The 17,413-nt window shown below is 37.3% G+C and overlaps 2 protein-coding genes and 1 pseudogene across 2 annotated transcripts; 1 reads left to right on the top strand and 2 right to left on the bottom strand.

Moving 5' to 3' along the window:
* Positions 1-1,856: 1,856 nt before the first annotated feature.
* On the top strand, positions 1,857-5,652 carry LOC130969377 (guanosine nucleotide diphosphate dissociation inhibitor 1). The gene is made up of 13 exons (XM_057895061.1): positions 1,857-2,113; positions 2,230-2,292; positions 2,381-2,464; positions 2,612-2,719; positions 2,834-3,006; positions 3,348-3,459; positions 3,584-3,664; positions 3,763-3,825; positions 3,957-4,058; positions 4,311-4,435; positions 4,897-5,107; positions 5,193-5,267; positions 5,383-5,652. The coding sequence occupies exons 1-13, from the start codon at positions 2,027-2,029 to the stop codon at positions 5,431-5,433; spliced, it is 1,335 nt and encodes a 444-aa protein (XP_057751044.1). The 5' UTR covers positions 1,857-2,026; the 3' UTR covers positions 5,434-5,652.
* A 1,307-nt stretch (positions 5,653-6,959) lies between these two features.
* On the bottom strand, positions 6,960-7,580 carry LOC130967219 (transcription factor TCP7-like; annotated as a pseudogene).
* A 5,388-nt stretch (positions 7,581-12,968) lies between these two features.
* LOC130970506 (acetolactate synthase small subunit 1, chloroplastic-like) lies at positions 12,969-16,652 on the bottom strand. Its single transcript, XM_057896618.1, has 12 exons — positions 16,257-16,652; positions 15,959-16,172; positions 15,767-15,850; positions 15,538-15,606; positions 15,176-15,259; positions 14,898-15,050; positions 14,554-14,640; positions 14,326-14,430; positions 14,106-14,228; positions 13,819-13,971; positions 13,261-13,326; positions 12,969-13,174 (listed from the first exon to the last, which is right to left on the bottom strand). The coding sequence occupies exons 1-12, from the start codon at positions 16,487-16,489 to the stop codon at positions 13,091-13,093; spliced, it is 1,455 nt and encodes a 484-aa protein (XP_057752601.1). The 5' UTR covers positions 16,490-16,652; the 3' UTR covers positions 12,969-13,090.
* Between the last annotated feature and the right edge of the window lie 761 nt (positions 16,653-17,413).

Here is a 17,413-nt window from a genome sequence, read left to right as displayed (position 1 = left end):
TCACGCGCATTAATGACGAGCGAAAACACGCGCTCAAAAACCCTTCGTCAACTCGCGCTCATTATGAAAAAATGTTACTTCTTCCTTAACACAAAACCGCTCATTCTCTTCGAATCTCTCTAAAAATCACTCAAATTTCAGTCACGTTATTTGCAAAAACCACTATTGGAGAAGAATCACGAGAAGATTTGACAAGAAACAACCAGAAACGAACAAAAACAACAACAGAGATTCGCCTTCCTCCTCCTCCTCATTCTCCTCATTCTTTTTCACGTTCTTTCTTTTTCACGTGTTTTCTTTTCTCCTTATATTCATTATTTTGTTGTTATTGCTGCTGTATTTTTTTGTCTTTTCCTCTGTCTCTCCCAGGTGAAGAAGTAGTAGAAGGTAAGGAGGAAGAGTTTTAAATTGTGCAGAATAGAAATGAACCGAAATGGCCAACTATACTGAACCGAACATCATTCATGTGCTGAATAAAATGTCATAAATATTTAATCATCAAGAAAAATATTTCTATATGCACAAGGATTCAATTGAACACACTAACAATAAAGTAAAACAAAATGAGCAACTCCACTGAATCGAACAACATTCATGTGCTGAATAAAATATCATAAATATTCAATCATCAAGAATAGCATTTTTCCATGCAAAAGAAGTCAATTGAACACATAACAATCAGGTGAATCAAAATGACCAACACCACTGAACCGAACACCAATCATGTGCCGAATAAAACGTGATAAATATTTAATCAGTAAGAAAAATATTTCTGCATGCACAATGACTCAACTGAATACATTAACAATCAAGTGAATCAAAATGAGCAACTCAACTTAACCGAGTAAAATGTTGGTGTTGTTGGTGATGATTATAACGAAAGAAGAAGAAGAAGAAGAAGAAGAAGAAGAAGAAGAAGAAGAAGAAGAAGAAGAAGAATATGTGTGCGCGAAGAAGAAGAAGCAAAAGAAGAACCTATGTGCGCGAATTTGAAAGAAGAAGGAGGAGGAGGAAGAGGAAGAGAAATACTATTCTTATTGATTGAAAGTTGATCACCATTTATTTACCACATGAACATTGTTCGGTTCAGTGGCCTTTGTGATTTTGATTCACCAAATAAATGTTGTTTGGTTCGGTGGCCTCTTTTTACTTTGTTCAGTGTTTAAGATTATTGTGATAGCATGCAACAATCATTTCTTAGCTGTCTCAACGTAATAACCTCATTCAACTGATTTGAAGTTGAATCATTTATTGTTTCCATTTAGAAGTGTAGATCGAAGAAGAAGAAGAATGACGAAGTTTATTAAGTTAAATTCAATGCAGATCAATAATGAAAAATGCGAGCAGAGAAGAAAAATGTGAATAGAGGAGAACGGCGAATTTTACTAGATTGAAGAAGAATAAGAAGAATGTGAATAGAGAAGAAGAAGAACGAAAATACGAGAAAAGAATAAGGTTTATGTTATATGAAGTGCGTGTATAACAAATACGTAAATGAGTTAAAGAGGTACATCTAATTGAAGTTACTTGAATAGTTTGAATAAAAAAATTACACAGATGTAGAATTTTTCTGAAAAAATATTATGATAAGAAGATGGAAAGCTTTTGCCATCTTTAGACAATGTCATCATATTCGTGTTGTAAAAATAACTTCCAAAAATATACAATCATCATTAAATTAAAGGAAAATTGTTTGACGTGCTAGACTAAAAGAAATTGCATAGACTAAATCCAATTTAAACCCATAAAGATAGAGAAATTTGACTAAAACATATGTATTTTTTTAAGGTTTTTATTTTCTTTATTTTTTAATTCATATTTTAAGATGATTGATTAATAATGATTTTGTTGCAATCCCTTGTTCCATGGGACTACTATTAAAATTACACGGAGCCATAGCCGGTAGAAAAGGAAACCCTAAACCCTCTTTTTATTTGGTGTCAACCTTCTCTCAACTCTCTTCTGACTTGCAAGCTTCTTTCTTTCTTTGCTTTTTTTATTGAATCCAAATCGAAATTGAAAGAAGATGGATGAAGAGTACGATGTGATCGTTTTGGGTACTGGCCTCAAAGAATGCATCCTCAGTGGTCTTCTCTCTGTTGATGGCCTCAAGGTCTCTTCTTTCCTCAGATCCAACTTCTTCACTTCAGATCACTGTTACTTCTTGCTATGATATGCATAATTGTGTAGTTTTTGATGATTCTGTTGTTGATGTGTTCGCTGCGCCAGGTTCTTCATATGGATAGGAATGACTATTACGGAGGAGAATCCACTTCCCTTAATCTTAATCAGGTTTGTTTTTATTTTATGTAAATAAGATCTTTTTTTTGTGAACTGTGATCGAAGGCAAAAAGATGATGTTTTTGTGTGTGTTGTTCAGCTATGGAAGAAGTTCAGGGGAGAAGACAAGCCCCCTGCACATTTGGGTTCAAGCAGAGACTACAATGTTGATATGATCCCTAAGGTTCGTCATTTTCAATTTTCAGCTTTTTTTTTTACACTTGTTTAACATGTACCCTTGACCATTTTTGGGTATTTCGATAAATGTGCTGACCAATTTCAGTTTCTGTGATCCGTGTTTTGTTTTTTCTTCATATTTGGGGGGAGCTAGTTTATGATGGCAAATGGAACATTGGTGAGGGTTCTCATACACACTGATGTCACTAAGTATCTCTATTTCAAAGCTGTGGATGGAAGCTATGTCTTTAATAAAGGAAAGGTATGCTTGTGTTTTACTTTACATCATCCATTGTACTTGGATTTCTTTTCCTCTCTCTCTCTCTCTCTAGATTATTATTTTGGTGTATTAATTGTTTCCATGGTTTCCATATAGGTTTACAAGGTGCCATCAAATGATGTGGAGGCCTTGAAATCCCCACTCATGGGTTTGTTTGAAAAGCGTCGAGCACGCAAGTTTTTCATCTATGTTCAAAATTATGAGGAGAGTGATCCTAAAACTCATGAGGGGATGGACTTGACAAGAGTGTCTACCAGAGAACTGATAGAGTATGTGTACTCTAGTTTTCTTCTTGTGTCTGCTATCAAGGTTTTCATGTCTAGATTTATGATCTAACTGTTTGTATTGCCTTGATTCCCTGCTTAAGCATTTTGACTGCAACATTTTGAAGTCGAACTGGCACCATAGTTAACTGCAAACTTTGGTATTTTTGTTTGTGTACTCATGTTATAGCATATAAAATTTTTGTTGCATGTTACTTATATACATCCTTCACCATATATTATATAGATTTCTTTATCCTTTTGATGAAAAAGAAATTGGAATGGTGTGTTGATGGGCAAAGAAAATATTTTGAGGTTTCCTTGCTTTTCTTGTTGACTTGTAACAGAAAATATGGCCTCAGTGATGACACTGTTGACTTCATCGGTCATGCTATTGCCCTTCATAGAGATGATCGCTATTTGGATCAGCCAGCACTGGACACTGTGAAAAGAATGAAGGTAAGTCTATAGGATCTTTTCATCTTTCCTACTATTGATCTTTCTGAAATTGATGATTCATCTGCTCCATTTTGTTCAAAGCTTCTCTTGTCTCCATCATCATACATGTGTTTCCTACTTGTAGTTATATTCTGAGTCTCTAGCACGCTTTCAAGGAGGATCACCTTACATATATCCTTTGTATGGTTTAGGAGAGCTTCCCCAGGTATCCTTCTATACATATCTTGTTATCCATCTGTTTACCTATTTGGGGAGATGTGGATTTTTTTAGCTTACAGTTTGAAAACTCATTTCTATTTTCAGGCATTTGCACGTCTTAGTGCTGTGTATGGTGGAACATATATGTTGAATAAACCTGAATGCAAGGTAGATCCTCTATGACAACTATTAGTATTTCAAAACTGTGGAAAGAATCTGACCCAGCAAATTTATCTCTTCTGTTCCTTCAATTTTTTTTAGCATTTTCTTAACACGCATTTATTTTGCTGGACTGCCAGGTAGAATTTAATGAGGAAGGAAAGGTTATAGGGGTAACATCTGAAGGTGAAACTGCAAAGTGTAAAAAAGTTGTTTGTGATCCGTCATACTTGCCCAACAAGGTAATATTTTCATCGTAACTACTTGTAACCAATTCAGGTGATGATAAGTGTACGGAATATTGTTTGTTCCTAAAAATTTCAGTGTAATATCTATGCTAAAATATGATACTGGTTCTGTTGATCAGTTTATGATTGTATTCAGCCATGTCCTTGTTAGAATAAGTAAAATTAGTGGTGAAAGGTGATAATATCATTTCACTTTCTATTGATTGGAGATTGCATCCTTTAAAAAAAATTTAACCATTTCAACAGGTGAGGAAGGTTGGAAGGGTTGCAAGGGCAATAGCCATCATGAGCCACCCAATCCCCAACACTGGTGATTCCCATTCAGTGCAAATTATTCTACCTCAGAAGCAGTTGGGACGGAAGTCTGACATGTAAGTTCTCATAGCAATCCTTTGAATATAAAAATGCACTTAAATTTGTGCAATTCATTACAATACACATATGGTAAATCAAGAATATGTATGCGGATATAGAGATCGTTAATTAACCTGAGCTCTGCATTTTGGACTATTCTTTAGAACTTCTTAATAAGGAAATTTCAAAGTCTATTAAAGTAGCAAAGGTAAAAACTAGCCATGTCAATCATATATATGGTTTCTATCTCACTTTCAGTACTCTTCACCTAAAAAGCATAATTTCAACATTTACTAAATTTAACGAAATTGCTTCATAACGAGAGTTGTGATTGAGTGAAGAACTAAAATTGCAACCATGTCATCTTCAAAACTTATCTAAATAAGTAATCTTTTGACATCGGAGCATCTGATATCGTATTAATTACAGATTTCAGTTTTACCTTTTAATTGGATGCTAATTTCTGTTGTCCTGGCAGGTATGTGTTTTGCTGTTCGTACACTCACAATGTTGCCCCCAAAGGAAAATTTATTGCATTTGTATCAGCAGAGGCAGAGACTGATAATCCTGAGTCTGAACTAAGGGCAGGAATTGAACTTCTAGGACCAGTTGATGAGATATTTTTCGATATATATGACAGATATGAACCAGTCAATGAACCCTCTTTGGACAACTGCTTTATATCAACTGTATGTTCACTCTGTTTTGTATACCATATACTTATCCGTGTTATATGGATTGGCCGATAATTAATATATTTAACATCTTTGGCAGAGTTATGATGCTACTACTCACTTTGAGTCAACAGTAGTGGACGTTCTCAACATGTATACATTGATAACTGGAAAGGTAAATTTTTTGCACTTCCTTTTGTATTTATGATCCATTATTCATGATATTCTCCTGATAGTTTTCCGGAGTATTCTATGGTTGATATATTTCTTTATTGGATGATTATGAATAGGTTGTTGACCTCAGTGTGGATCTAAGTGCTGCTAGTGCTGCTGAAGAGTAAAGAGAGGACACTGGATTTATCAAGTTCTGTTGCTGGTGTATGAAATGTATTATCTATTTGGCAACTGTTATTAACGTTTATAATAAGTACTTTATGCTGTGGTTTTCAAAAGAAAAAGAAAAAAGAAGTAAACAGTGAAGGTCGACTTGTAAAACGCTTACCCAAGCACACTTCGTGGAGTTGTCCATGGTACTACATTTATACATTTATGTTCTTATATGATCTCAGGTGCTGCTTTGCATTGTTGCTTATTATTTGTTAGTTCTGCACTTCTAAAAAACCTCGTGGATGATTGCTCCTATATCATTCCTATACTATCGACCTGACACAATTAATTGGAGTTTTATTAGCAACATCGTCACTCATTATGTTCTCGATCATTTTTTTTTTATTTGTTGCTAACAACTTATTTAAGCTGCTAGTACAAATTTACTATTTACAGTATTTTTATACTGTATATAATTATATGTAAAAATTGAACTTACATTTTTACGGGCTCATATTATAATTAGAGTAAAGGACAAATCCGTCCCTGACCTTTTTTTTTTGCGGACATTTTCGTCCCCGAGGATTAGAAAATACTTTAATGTCTCTGATCCCTCGAAAAAGTGGATATATTTATCCCTCCGTTAGAGTTGCTCCGTTTGCCCTGACGGAAAACGGTGACGTGGCTCCCGTGGCGCTGACCTGGTCGTTACGAACTGCCACGTTGGATAGGCTTTTGAAAATAGGACGTATTAGTCCCCAGGGACTAAAACGTCTTCGTTTCTCCCCCACCCCCAATCTATGAAATCCTGTAACCTCAAAAAACACTGGTCTTTCACCCACACTATAGTAACTTCAGAAAACAACATCATGATGAACAAGAACATATCATTAACAAGAACAACACATGTAAAAGTGAAAGAAATAGAGAGTTTGAGAGAGAGGATAGCATTGACTACTCACCACACCACTCACCATCCATCAAGCTGTGCCAAAACCCATATGATTAACAAGAACAACACATGAATTCTTTCACAGGAATTGGAATGTAGTGTGGTGTGTTTCACAGGAATTGGAATGTAGTGTGGTGTGTTGTGTTGAGTTGTGTACTCCAATAAATTGGGAACAAAGTTGAGTTGAGCTTGACCACCATTAACACTAAATCTACCAGTTGCACTTGAGTTGGCTGCAACAACAACCAAACTTGTACACTCCATTAGGATTTAGGACATGATGGACGAGAGTAAGTGAAAAACTCAAAAACCAAGCAACCAATAATGCAATCCCATTATCATTACAAAGCTTATTAGGCTCTCCAACTTGGAGAACTTTACTTTCTTTTAATCACAACCAACATTATGAATTTTCAAGCTGCATTTGCACTTGCACACAGCAAACACTGATGATCAAGGTTCTGAAAACTGCTTCCAGCCTCAATCTGCAGCAATTCATCATCATCATAATAAATAACTTAAAACAAATCCTAATTGAATTCATGGACTTCTCCAAAAAAAAAAACTAAAAACAAAAGAGTTCTAAACCTAAAATTTTCCGGGCCCTCCCGACTTAGAAGCCAGCAAATTCAGATGTCCAGAAAGGTAATTTCCTAGCCTCGCCGCCGAAGCTTCTCCCATGGCTTGTTGCTGCTGCTGATGTCGATGATGAACGAACAAAGAAGCTTGTTGCTATTGAGACACCGACACCGCCGCCGACTGCACAACCATCTCCAGCGGAGGAGCAGCCGCTATGAAACTCCAAATTTGACCAAAATCGGGTCTAGTCGGGAGGGCCCAGAGCCCCGCGGGAGCTCCGGGGCCTACTAAGGACCTCATGGCGGGCCCCACGAAGACGCCGTCGGCCTTGGCGGAAGTGTCGTCGTCGGAGCGTATGCGCTTGCCGAGTATGAAGGGATTGGGAGCCAGCAAGGGCTTGTGGTCGAGCGAAGACGCTGCAGAGGTTGAGGAAGGAGAAGAGAGAGAGCCAGCACCGCCGCGTACGGAGACGGAAACAGAGGAGAAGCTGGCAGGAGTGGTTCTGGTTCTGGTAGTGGCGATGATTGAGGGCTCGGCCTGGCGGAGGAGCCACTCGATGGTCTGGCCGTCGGACTTGGGGCCGAGCTCCGTCGGATGCCATGAGTCGGAATGCTCCCTTTCTTCCTTCATCCGCTTCACCTTCACACTGCATTTGAAGGATTAGGGCTCACAGGATTTCATAGATTGGGGGTGGGGGAGAAACGAAGACGTTTTGGTCCCTGGGGACTAATACGTCCTATTTTCAAAAGTCCATCCAACGTGGCAGCCCGTAACGGCCACGTCAGCGCCACGGGAGCCACGTCACCGTTTTCCGTCAGGACAAACGGAGCGACTCTAACGGAGGGATAAATATGTCCACTTTTTCAAGGGGTCAGGGACATTAAAGTATTTTCCAATCCTCGGAGACGAAAATGTCCGCAAAAAAAAAGGTCAGGGACGAATTTGTCCTTTACTCTTATAATTAAGGGCGATTCACCCTGTTAAGCCAAGGAGTGTAAAATATTACACCAATCAGCCAAAAACAAAACTGGTTTGTGAATCAACCAAGGCACAACTTTATGTAGTTCGAATTAGGGTAATTCGAACTCATTGTTCAATGTAATTCGAATTAGTGTGGTTTGAATTACACACACGCACACACCCACTAATTCGAATAAACCTGATTCGAATTACACACACATGCAGTTTAAAGTAATTCGAATTACTCAATTTTGGCTGCAAGTAGTAATTCGAATGAGGGTGTTTCGAATTACTCAAGATTCGGCTATAAAAGGAGTTCGAACCAACCTCATTCGAACCACTTTTTCAATATCACATCCCACCAAATCCCAGGAAAAATAACCCAAAACGACTCCAAAAAAGGCTTGAGCAGGATATTCAGCCCATGGGGGATAATCCGGACAGACTTTATCGTTTGGATGGAGTAGCCGATATAATCGGGGTCATCAACGAAGAGGTTAGTACGAAATCTTTTTTTTTTAAAGTAGGATTAAGTAACTTACCTGTTGTTTATATACGTTATGTTAGTGGTTTTGATTGTAAATGACGTTGGTGACATTGTTTGTGAATGATTTTATAAGTTTCGCTAGTGATATGGTATGTGGTTTTGTAAGCGATTTTATTAGGGGTTTTGTAAATGGCATTGCTAGTGACTTTGTTAGTGGTTTTGTGGTGGTTTAGTTAGTGGTTGTGGTTATGGATTTGCTTGTGGTTTTGATTGTGGTGTTGTGAGTAGTTTTGGTGGTGGTATTGTTAGTGGTTTTTTTGGTGGTTTTCTTGGTGTTTTTGTTAGTAGTTTTTTTGGTGGTTTTGTCAGTGATTTTGTTGGTGGTTTTGTCAGTGATTTTGTTAGTAGTTTTGTTGGTAGTTTACTTAGTGTTTTTGTTAGTGGTTTTGTTGGTGGTTTTGTAAGTGGTTTTGTTAGTTATGTTTTTAGCGAATCAACTTGGTTTGTGAATGATTAAATCTATTTTTAATTATCTGGTCCATTATATGTGCAGCCCCAGCAATGCAACTCGAGCATGCGACGCTGCAGGGCATGCGACTCGACGAGAGGTACGTTCCGTACTTGCAGATAGCGGGATTATACCATCTTGCGAGGCTAAACGACAGATGGTTCAGATTGGATGAGCCCCTTGTGAGTGCTTTCGTTGAGTGGTGGCGTCCGGAGACGCATACATTTCATATGCCTTTCAAGGAGTACACGATCATATTGCAAGATGTGGTGTATCAGTTGTGGGTTGCCGGTCGACAGACGTTATGTTAGTGGTTGCCTGACGGATTTTCAGACATACATCTAGGGTGGCCGTCCAGCTTGGGTGTGGTTTCAGGAGTTGCTTGGTGTGTTACCTCCTGCGAACCAAATCCAGAAGTTTGCAGTGAACTGCAGCTGGTTCCAGGAAATGTTTGGAGAGCTCCCTGAGGGAGCCGATGAGGAGACAATCAGAAGGTATGTGAGGGCCTATATCATGATGCTGTTAGGCACTCAGCTATTTGCTGACAAGTCCGGCAACCGTATTCATATTAGGTGGCTCCCGTATGTGGCTAGGTTTGAGGATATGGGTGGCTACAAGCTGGGGATGTAAGAATATCAACCACTCTTTTTTAGTTAACTGATCTTTCATATTAGATTGTCGGAATGGCCTAACGCTGATGCTATGTCCTCGGCATACGGCGTCCTTGCCCTTGAATGTCAGGGCAAAATTTGCTGCCACATGTCGAATACAGAATGCACGGTACGCAGCAGGAGGTAGTCATCCTCCGTCCGGAGCCTCAAGTGCCGCCTTAATCCTGTTGTGCCTATCTGATATAACCAGGAGACCCGGTTGCGAGGTCACGTGCTGCCGGAGATGGGAAAGAAAGAACGACCAGGACTCCGCATTCTCACCCTCCACGAGTGCAAATGCAACAGGCAGGATGTTGGAGTTTTCGTCCTGTGCAATCGCTACGAGCAACGTACCCCCATACTTACCATCAAGTGGGTACCGTCAATACTCGCCAACGGCTTGCATTGCCGGAATGCCTCAATACATGGTGGAAACGTCCAGAAAAACCAGTGAAAATAGGCTTGCGAGCCATCAACCTGGCCCCCGACTCGAACATGACTCGTCTTGAGGACTACAACACTACCGAGCATCGTCAACTGAACTCCTAACACCCACTGTGGCAGCTCGTTGTACGACTCATCCCAATCACCATAGATGTGGGCGACGGCCTTCTGCTTCGCCAACCAAACCCTCCTATAAGTCGGCCTGAACCTAAAGTGTGCCGCCATCGCATTCAGAAGCCTTGATACTGACGGATGCATCAGCTCTAACCATTGGCATGATGAATGCCGAGATCACATGATAATCCAAACTCCTGTGGTCGCTCGAGATGGACGTCGCGAGACACGTATGAGGTCCGTTGTATCGCTTTACCTCCCAAATACCCTTGCACTGCCGGAGACTTAGCCTAATCAACCATGTGCACCCATTTCGAAACTTAGAACGCTTCCTTACATACCGGCGGTAGTCAGACTTCACCACTTTGTATTGTACCCCGCGTCGGATGCTATACATCTTCACACTTAACACAGCCTCATCTTTATCCTAAAACTGCTGACCAACCCGAAACTCTGTAAGACCACCTGACCCCTCGGCATCGCCAAATCCAGTAGGCTCCCCAGGAACCCCCTACTGTCTCATGGCATCCAAGTCCAAATATGAAAAGTGCAGAGGGTACTGTTTTGTCCCAGAGCTAGAACCACCTCCAGCCCCAGCTGGCGTACTCGCTGCAATCTCATCGCCGCTGTCATTAGCAATGAGATCCGGCTCCATATCATCATCGTTAACATCATCAAGCAATACATTGCCCAGACCAACCGGTGCCGCACACTGTAAAGAAGTCGGCACCCTATCCATGATACCAACCTCTCTGCCACCACTACAGTTGAGATCAACAGCGGACGACGAGGAGGCGACAAGTTCGTCCGGAGGTTCATTCACAGGGACGGATGAAGATGCACCAACAGGTCTCGAGCTAGAACCAGCTACCGTGCCTATAGTGTGGGTATTCCGGTTCGAACCCCCCAAGCTAGATACCACATCAACCAACTTCGCCAACAGCTCAGGTGTCCTAACCTCGGAAAACTGCCGATGATAGTGAAACAGGACCTGCAAGTCCTCATCACTCCCTATGGTGAAACAATCATACTTCACGATTTCTTGCAGCACTGAGATCGGAATACGATAGAACATCTTCTGAACCCGTTTCACACCTTGCAGACCAAGTTTCTGTAGTATAGAATTCACAAACTCATCATAACTCGTCGTAGGCCTAATAAAAATACTGAGAGGATCCTTATCAGTAAACTTCACACCAGATCGTTTTTTTCTCTTAATCGATCCTCTATGATGCACCAACACTACAAAACACTTTTACCACTAGCCATTTTCTCACTCTAATGAGATTAATTCACGTTCACACCATATTTATACACCTCTGGCCCTGTATAATTCGAATTACTTTGAAATGCGTGTGTGTAATTCGAATCAGCCTGATTCGAATTAGTGTGTGTGTAATTCTAATCACACTGATTCGAATTACATTGTACAATGAGTTCGAATTACCCTAATTCAAACTACATATAAATATGTCTTAATTGATTCATGAACTAATTTTTCATTTCGCTGATTGGTGTAATTTTTTACACCAATTGACTTATCAGGGTGAATTGTCCTATAATTAATATATATAATTGGTAACACAAGATTATTGTAATTGTGAATTTGTATCCAACATCGGGTTATTAAAATATTCTTAGATTTTAGTGTATTTTAAGTATAGAAAAATTTAAATATTATAATTAAATTTTAAATTTTTTGTTTGGTTGAGATACCTATACTTGTATTTTAAAATATTGTTTGAAAAAAATAAATTTTTTCATTCATAAAATATGTAGTTAATCTTATTATTTATAAATTTTTAAGTATGAATTAATGTATATAAACATATTTTGAAGTGTAGAGAGGAGGAAATTATTTTCTTTAGGAAAATTAAAATTTCTCATTTTTAACAAGATTTCTTATTAAAATTTTCTCCAAAAAAATATTTTCAAACAACTTATTTTATCATTTAAAATTTTAAATATTTTCTAAAGTTACTTTCCCTCTTTTAAATTACCTGTTCAAATGCACTCTAAAGGTGATGCAAGCTTGTTTCTAAAGGTGATGCAAGCTTGTTTCCTTTTTCATTATGGTCTTGAGGGGTCTTTTTGTCAACAGAAATATCTATAGTTAAATCAATCTTGTTACATGCATAAAAACAATTATTTATATAAAATATATATTTAAATATAAAATATATATTAAAAATAAACAAAATATATATAATATACATAAATACACCGTGACTGATTAATAGTTAATTTTTATGTACATATGATATTTTGTCTAACACTAAGGAATCCTTGGCTAGGCAGAATTTGGATTCTTTAAATTTTAATTTTTTATTTTAAAAGGTAAAATGTGAATATAATCTCTTACCCTTAAATGATTTCTCTCATATTTTCTCTTGATTTCACCTATGAAATAAATGGTAAAAGATTACACTTTATCTTCTAAAGTGAAATTCAAAATTTAGAGAATTCAAATCCGGCTAGGCATTTCAATGGTAATAATCCAGAGATTAACTTTTTTTTAAAACAGTTTTTATTGAAAAATATAACTACAATTCTTCAAGTTAAATAAGCCAATTTCTTGATAATAGTGTAGACAGTGGTACCACCTAAAATAAAAAGAAGAAAACCTAGACAATGATCAAAGGAAAAGACAAAAAAAGGAACTCGAGACTGTACAAATTTTAAAGTTAGACAACTCAGTTATCTTTAGTTTTATTTATCCAATAATTCAATTCAGACTACCTTTATAGCTTAATTCTATAAGTAATTGTTCCTGTTCTTTCTACATTACCCGTCAATGTTTAAAAACATTTTTCCTAGCTGCATTTTATTTGAATGCAATTTAGGCTAGATTTCCCTGACCAAAGAGAAGTGCAGCTTTGAAATTACTAGTTACCGTCAAAATTTCTAGTCAAGAACAAACACGCCGAACTTAGAAGGTGAAAAACACAAGGTACAACGCAGTTTAAACAATTACAATTTACAAGGGAAAGGAATATCCACGCAAGTATTTGGAGTCTACCCCTGACTCGCGCACCAGTGCTATGCGCCCAGTTCGTGCCACCTTAAACAAACACACAATGATTACAAGTTTTGTTGATTGGAAAAAAAGCACCATATTCTAAATGCAATGCTGAAGAAAGCACAAACCTCACAAATCCCATACGGTTCCAACGTTCTCTGCAACGCCACCATTTTGTCCAGATCTCCGGTAACCTAGAACAAAAGTATATTTAGATTTATTTCACAGGTTGCAAAAACAATATTTGAGGTAAATAAATAAAAGAGAAAGAAATTTCACTAGGATAACATTTTTTTGTCTATCAGCCAATACTTATTAATTTGAATGCAAAGTTGTTGATAACCATTACATAACCCCAACTGGGGGTTAGAACTAATAAACGTGGAAGCAAATATCAACAAGTTTGTGTCTATATGGTGTCATCAAAGTTGTCCAGGAGAAACATATCTTGTGTCTCAATTTTCCTATTAATAGTAAATTCAACTAAAATAAATTGCTTTCGTTTAAGTACATTGTAGTTGCTAATTCAACATTCTTTTGTTAGTAAAGTAGCACTGAGTTGAGTTTCTATCTTTCTTTCTATTGTTTTTTCTTAAGGATACATAGTATTCTCAGCTATCAATATAAGTTGATGCCAAATATGAGATCATGCCCCTGGTTAAAGATTCTAACAAATAAAAAATCACCTCAAGGGTTACTGTATGATCAGATACATCAACGGCTTTAGCCCTAAAAATGGTGGCGATATCGAGGACATCACGTCGTGCAGCAGTATTGACAGCAATCTTTATCAGCATCAATTCTCGCTCAGCAAATGGCAAGTGGGTGAGATCATGAACCTGGAGAAAAGTCAATTAAATATGATCGAAATAGTGAGCAAATTCTAAAATGCAGTGCCACAAACACCACTGCAAATATTGTAAAGCTGGGAAGTCAGTTTAGGACGTGAGAAGTTTTGGTAAAGATTTCGAACCTCATGCAGTTCTACTAGCTTATACAGTTGCTGCACCAACTTGCCAATTGACTCATCTGTCCCTGGAACCACAGTTGTAATTCTAGAAAGTCCTTCAACTTCCGCATGTCCCACAGCTAAACTCTGGCCACAACATATGAGCATGAGAGAACAAATAAACTAACAAGTATATCTAATATTACAGCTAAATATAAGTAGAAATCAAATTGAGGAAGCAAACCTGAATGTTGTATCCCCTTCTAGCAAAAACCCCTGTGACTAAGTTGAGAACTCCAGGAGAATCATTCACAAGGATGGATAAAGTGTGCGATTGAATTCCAGTGGTCTGAAGGCATCATATCATCAAAGATATTAGAAGGGAGGATGAACTAAACATTATTGCATCTACAGTACATACATAAAAAGGGAGTTAACTATACATACATAAAAAGGGAGTTGACTATCTTACATCATCATCATTGAGAACACCCCAGTGAGCATCAAGTACTTGCTTGACTATAAAGCCATCTGAAGGCTCTGAAGGATAAACATCACCCTTCACATAAGCAAAAATTTTAGAGAAAAGAAAAGGACAGAGACTAGATAAGAATTTATCAGGGTTTAAATAAATCCAAGTAGAGTTTATTAGGGTTTAAATAAATCCAAGTAGAGAAGGGATGAAAAATATTGAACACAGTGGAACACATTTAAGTCACTATAGCTTCAAGTCAATATGTTACAAATCTAAAATTTTTGGTCCAAAAATGGAATTAGAAAGGTAAATGGAACAACTAAAGAGCATGAAGACAGTACCCCCACAGGTGTATCAGTGTTGGTAATAGGATTGCTAGTTTTGGCTGCCTCAAGGGCATTAACAACTGGTTTTACTTCAAGATCCGGATAAGAAGCAGCTGAAAACCGCCAAAATGGAGCAGAGGCACCCAACTTCTCCCTTCTCAAAGCAATCTAGTTGCAGTTACAACATGACACAATGACAAATTATTAAATTTTATGTAACCCAACAATATAATGTATGTCAAAGTAACCAAGATAAAACTAAATTTCTAAGGTACTAAATTGAACTTCCCAACCTTTCCGGTTCTAGCTATTTCTTTAATTCCAAACTTGCTTAGATTTCTTTCAAATGCAACGAGCTTCCCTGGATCTCCAGTGACCTGTAACATTTGTAAGAAAATTCACTTGAAACTGTGACTTGATATGATAGTTTATCGAGACACTAAGCTTTCTGAGACTTTAGGATCATTTGGTAGATGTGATGGATAATAATTGAGAAAAAACTAGAGTAACAAGTATATGAAATGCATAAAGACCCCAGCCAAGACCAGCCTTCAACTATAATAAGGTTTATTCACATGCATAGAATAAATCAGACATTTAAAAAAGCAGTGATTAAACATTAATAATAACATATCTAAAGTTGTTCAGCAATAACCTCAATCGTCACAGAATGTTCTGAGGTATCCACGACCTTAGCTCTGAAGATGTCCACAAACCACTTTATCTGAAAATTCCCAAGCGGATGGAAAAGAAAAATAGTAAAGATAAAGCTCTGCTAGGAAAATAAACAAACACCACACGTGCGCAGTCCCCTAGAATCTTACTTTATAGAACATGAATCTTTTTGGCAACAAATTATGCACGCAGACACATATAACTTATACCTCATTATAGTACTTGGGATCGGATTTCACTTTTATGAGCATTAATTCACGTTCCACCTGTGGCTCATTCGAAAGATCTTCAACCTAATCAACACCATTGACACATGTTGCAGTCACAAACCACTCATGTTCAGTTTCGCTTAAATTAAATTCATCCAACATCACCAATAATAATTACAAAATGAACATTACCTTTAATACATTGACGAGCTTGTGGAGCTGCTCCACGACTTGCCGGAGCACCCTATCGGTGCCGGAGACGACGATGGTGAAGAGCGCCTTGTCCTCGTTGAGACCAACTGCGAGAGACTCGATGTTGTAACCTCTTCGCGCGAAAACCCCCGCAATTCTGTTAATCATTCCGCTCTCGTCACCAACGAAGACCGAAATCGTGTGCCGCCTAACCCTGCATCACAGACACAATCAAAGAAATCACGACATTGCGCACACGCGCCAAACAAGAGCGTGGAACAAGAGGGAGGGAACGTGCTTTGATCGGACGGCGGGAGGGGGAGGGCCGTTGGAAGAGAGAGCTGCATCTTCGGCGAATTTTCCTCCGGCGCCGCCGGAGCTGACGGCGCGAATGGAGAGTTTATTGTGGCGGATGAGTGAGCGGGATGGAGGAGCGGGAGGTAGGTTTGGAAAGAGGGAGAAGGTTTTGTTTGGTTGAGGGAATGAGGAATGGGGTTTGAAGGCATGGATTGGAGCTGGAGCTACAGCCATGCCAAACAGGGTGTAAGAAAATGATGTTAGTGAGTGTAGGGTGGCTACTTTGCTATCCTGCTAGTTGTGCTTCTAACGGTAGTAAGGTGCTACTTCCGATATTGGGTTTCAAGCGGCGGCGCTTCTACTGCTACTCTCCTCAACTAATTGTTAACTGGCAAAATAATCGATGAGCCCCTGGTTAAGTGGTATATACTTTACTTCACATCAAAATTTTTTTTTATCAAAAGTAATATTTGCATAATAAGATCTGTCCGTAAAACCAATTATCATGTATTTATACATATATATATAATTTAACTTATTTTTAATATATATTTTTAAATATTTTTTATATTAAGAATTAATTTTAATATATATTTAATATAATTAATTTTTAATAAATTAAATAATATATATATTTATACATAAATATATAATAACTGATTTTAATATATATATATATATAATTTTTATTTTTTATTTTAATTTTAACTTACAATTTTGACATTTAAAGTTTGAATTGCTGTATATAAAAAATTATTTTGTGCATAACTTATTTTATATCAATCATGTTATATATATATATATATATATATACTATGATCCAAATGAATAAAATCCTATCTCAAAAGAAGTTAATATTTTTTCTATTTTTTCAATGGGTTCAATAATAAATTAGTAAAATATTTGATGGAGTTATTAAAAAAAGATTTAAATTTTTTAAATTTTAAATTTTATTTTTAAAAAAATATTATTTTTTATTATTTATTTTATAAATAAAATTAAAATAAAATATTAAAAAGATTATTTAAAAATGAGAAATTTTATTTTATTTTTTAAAATAAAAATTTAAAATTTAGAGAGTCGAAATTCAAAAAAAAGTTCCATCATATGTAGCTGCTTAAAGTATTTATAATATATTAATGTGATCCAATTTATTAT

This window comes from Arachis stenosperma, chromosome 3 (genome assembly GCF_014773155.1).
Source record: "Arachis stenosperma cultivar V10309 chromosome 3, arast.V10309.gnm1.PFL2, whole genome shotgun sequence".
Lineage (NCBI taxonomy): Eukaryota > Viridiplantae > Streptophyta > Magnoliopsida > Fabales > Fabaceae > Arachis > Arachis stenosperma.
The sequence above is the reverse complement of the archived record's forward strand: the minus strand, read 5'-3'. Positions and strand labels throughout refer to the sequence as shown.